The sequence below is a fragment of the Oncorhynchus clarkii genome, chromosome 22, assembly GCF_045791955.1.
Source record: "Oncorhynchus clarkii lewisi isolate Uvic-CL-2024 chromosome 22, UVic_Ocla_1.0, whole genome shotgun sequence".
Taxonomy (NCBI): Eukaryota; Metazoa; Chordata; class Actinopteri; order Salmoniformes; family Salmonidae; genus Oncorhynchus; species Oncorhynchus clarkii.
Genome location: NC_092168.1, coordinates 4,964,602 through 4,968,410, shown reverse-complemented (window position 1 = coordinate 4,968,410; position 3,809 = coordinate 4,964,602). Strand labels below are relative to the sequence as shown.

At 45.6% G+C, this 3,809-nt stretch overlaps 2 protein-coding genes across 11 annotated transcripts in view; both read right to left on the bottom strand.

Annotated features, from left to right (window-relative positions):
• LOC139380935 (collagen alpha-3(VI) chain-like) overlaps positions 1-3,796 on the bottom strand; it is a 3,940-nt gene extending 144 nt beyond the window's left edge. The window contains exons 1-6 of the mRNA XM_071124106.1: positions 3,753-3,796; positions 2,851-3,450; positions 2,118-2,714; positions 1,399-2,010; positions 497-1,096; positions 4-360 (exon numbers count right to left, since the gene is read on the bottom strand). Coding sequence (XP_070980207.1) covers positions 4-360; positions 497-1,096; positions 1,399-2,010; positions 2,118-2,714; positions 2,851-3,450; positions 3,753-3,783 — 2,797 coding nt within the window. The 5' untranslated portion in view covers positions 3,784-3,796. The remainder of the gene's footprint in view (positions 1-3; positions 361-496; positions 1,097-1,398; positions 2,011-2,117; positions 2,715-2,850; positions 3,451-3,752) is intronic.
• The window catches only part of LOC139380209 (collagen alpha-3(VI) chain-like), a 100,877-nt gene that overhangs the window by 35,164 nt on the left and 61,904 nt on the right, over positions 1-3,809 (bottom strand). The window lies entirely within an intron of this gene.

Sequence of the window (3,809 nt, the reverse complement as noted above, 5' to 3'; positions counted from 1 at the left end):
CACTCAGCAGTATCAGCATCTGAGGGACACCCTCTTGGCTTCTGCTTCCTGAGGAGGCAGTAAAGACGTTGTCCCTTACATACTGGAGGGCTGCCCCAGTGTTGAGGGGTCTACCTCCTCTGTGCCTCAGACCTCTGACGATGTCAAGAATGTCGCCCTTCGTGGTGTATGTGTTCAGATAGAAATGAACTTCTTGATCTCTACCGTACTGGACCACAGAAACGCGGTCTTTGTCTCCTCCCACATTGAGTTTCTCTACTACTCTCTGAACAAAATCACGCATTGCTGGGAATCCATTCCTTGTGCCATCAGAACCATCCAGAAGGAATACCACATCCTTTCTGGCGGTGTCATGATCAACTGAGAAAATAAATAGATTATGTCAATCAAACTGATCAAATGTGGTGTTTTTGGCCAAATTATATAGTCGTTTCTAAGACTCTGCGGCCATTTTGCTAACACATACTGACTCTTAATTCACAGTGATGACACATACCTAAAACTGTTGGTGATTCTGGAGTAACATCAATAACCACTGCCTCCACCGAGGACAGAAGTTGCTGCTGGATGCTCGGAAGGTCAGTAAAGTCTGAGACAGACAGAGCGTAACTGGGATCATGTGATATCCTCTGCAATTCTCTGCTATCAGAGCTCCTTGTTCCAATTCCAAAGACCAAAACACCAAGCTCCTTCAGAGCAGAGGCTGGCGTGTCAACATTGTCAACGGACCTTCCACCACTCAACAGAATCAGTAGCTGTGGAACGCCTTCCAAGCGTCTGCTTCCGGAGGAGGCAGTAAAGACATTGTCCCTCACGTACTGGAGAGCTGCTCCAGTGTTGAGAGGTCTCCCGCCTTTGTGTCTCAGACCTCTTACAGTGTTGAGAATCTCTCCCTTTGTTGTGTATGTGTTCAGATAGAATTGGGCGGCTGGATCTCTACTGTACTGGACCACCGCAACGCGATCTTTGTTCTCATCCACACTGAGTGTCTCCACCACTCTTTGAACAAAGTCACGCATGGCTGGGAATCCACTCCTAGTGCCATCAGATCCATCCAGCAAGAACACAACATCCCTCCTGGGAGCCTGACTCTCAACTAGGGAATGTGAAGGTTCAGATAAAGAGTCATATTACATGTGGCATAGGTAAGGGAAAACAGGACAAAGCTGCTTCTGTCACATGAAAGTCATCCCTTTCACTTATCACAAACAACTATTCAAAGAAAGTGACAATTTGTGCATTGCCCTGAGTTATATCATAGGGAACATTGGTACAGATGTATGAAAAGAAACCACATGAAAGGCCTCAGGGGAATCTACACAAGTGTTCTAAGCTATCAACTACTCTATCCTAATGTAAAAGAGGAAATGGAACAGATCAAAACCATATGTTTCTTACCTATTATTGTTGGCATTACTGTTGGTGTCATGGTTGTGTCCTGTATAACGGCAGTGTTCATGGCAGAAAGAAGCTGCTGTTGGATTTTGGGGAGGTCAGTGAATTCAGACACGGAGAGAGCATAACTGGGGTCATAGGATATCTTCTGTAACTCTCTGCTATCAGAGCTCCTTGTTCCAATTCCAAACACCAACACACACAGCTCCTTGAGAGCAGAAGCGGGTTTATCTACATTGTCAAAGGACCTTCCACCATTTAGCAGTATCAGAATCTGTGGAACACTTTCAAGGCGCCTACTTCCAGAGGAGGCAGCAAAGACGTAGTCCCTGACATACTGGAGAGCAGCTCCAGTGTTGAGGGGTCTCCCTCCTTTGTGCTTCAGCCCTCTTACGGTGTCAACAACCTCTTCTTTTCTTGTGTAAGTGTTCAGATAGAAGTGGACCTCTGGTTCTCTGCTATACTGTACCACAGAGACTCGATCTCTGTTCTCCCCTAAAGTGAGTTTCTCCACTACTCTTTGAACAAAGTCAAGCATTTCTGTGAAGCCATTCCTAGTGCCATCAGAACCATCCAGCAAGAATACTACATCCTTTCTGGCGATGCTTAGGTCCACTAAGAGTATCAGAAACAAAACAGAAAACGTATGTCAACATTGCTTCATCAAACCTGAAATATGTGTTTGTTGCTTTAGTTTTCCAAGATAATGCATCCGGTCTTACCTATGACTGTTGGGGAAATGGGTGTGGCGCCAACGTGTACAGTAATGAGTGAGGAGAAAAACTTATCCTGGACGCTGGGGAGATCAGAGAATTCAGAAACAGACTGGGAATAACTGGGGTCAGAGGCAATCCTTTGAACCTCTTTGCTAGAATTTCTGTTTCCAATGCCAAAGATCAAGACCCCACTCTCTTTGAGGGCAGAAACTGGTATATCAACATTATCATTGGACCTCCCACCACTCAGCAGTATCAGCATCTGAGGGACACCCTCTTGGCTTCTGCTTCCTGAGGAGGCAGTAAAGACGTTGTCCCTTACATACTGGAGGGCTGACCCAGTGTTGAGGGGTCTACCTCCTCTGTGCCTCAGACCTCTGACGATGTCAAGAATGTCGCCCTTCATGGTGTATGTGTTCAGATAGAAATTAACTTCTTGATCTCTACCGTACTGGACCACAGAAACGCGGTCTTTGTCACCTCCCACATTGAGTTTCTCTACTACTCTCTGAACAAAATCACGCATTGCTGGGAATCCATTCCTTGTGCCATCAGAACCATCCAGAAGGAATACCACATCCTTTCTGGCGGTGTCATGATCAACTGAGAAAATAAATAGATTGTGTCAATCAAACTGATCAAATGTGGTGTTTTTGGCCAAATTATATAGTCGTTTCTAAGACTCTGCGGCCATTTTGCTAACACATCCTGACTCTTAATTCACAGTGATAACACATACCTAAAACTGTTGGTGATTCTGGAGTGACATCAATAACCACTGCCTCCACCGAGGACAGAAGTTGCTGCTGGATGCTCGGAAGGTCAGTAAAGTCTGAGACAGACAGAGCGTAACTGGGACCATGTGATATCCTCTGCAATTCTCTGCTATCAGAGCTCCTTGTTCCAATTCCAAAGACCAAAACCCCAAGCTCCTTCAGAGCAGAGGCTGGCGTGTCAACATTGTCAACGGACCTTCCACCACTCAACAGAATCAGTAGCTGTGGAACGCCTTCCAAGCGTCTGCTTCCGGAGGAGGCAGTAAAGACATTGTCCCTCACGTACTGGAGAGCTGCTCCAGTGTTGAGAGGTCTCCCGCCTTTGTGTCTCAGACCTCTTACAGTGTTGAGAATCTCTCCCTTTGTTGTGTATGTGTTCAGATAGAATTGGGCGGCTGGATCTCTACTGTACTGGACCACCGCAACGCGATCTTTGTTCTCATCCACACTGAGTGTCTCCACCACTCTTTGAACAAAGTCACGCATGGCTGGGAATCCACTCCTAGTGCCATCAGATCCATCCAGCAAGAACACAACATCCCTCCTGGGAGCCTGACTCTCAACTAGGGAATGTGAAGGTTCAGATAAAGAGTCATATTACATGTGGCATAGGTAAGGGAAAGCAGGACAAAGCTGCTTCTGTCACATGAAAGTCATCCCTTTCACTTATCACAAACAACTATTCAAAGAAAGTGACAATTTGTGCATTGCCCTGAGTTATATCATAGGGAACATTGGTACAGATGTATGAAAAGAAACCACATGAAAGGCCTCAGGGGAATCTACACAAGTGTTCTAAGCTATCAACTACTCTATCCTAATGTAAAAGAGGAAATGGAACAGATCAAAACCATATGTTTCTTACCTATTATTGTTGGCATTAGTGTTGGTGTCATGGTTGTGTCCTGTATAACGACAGTGT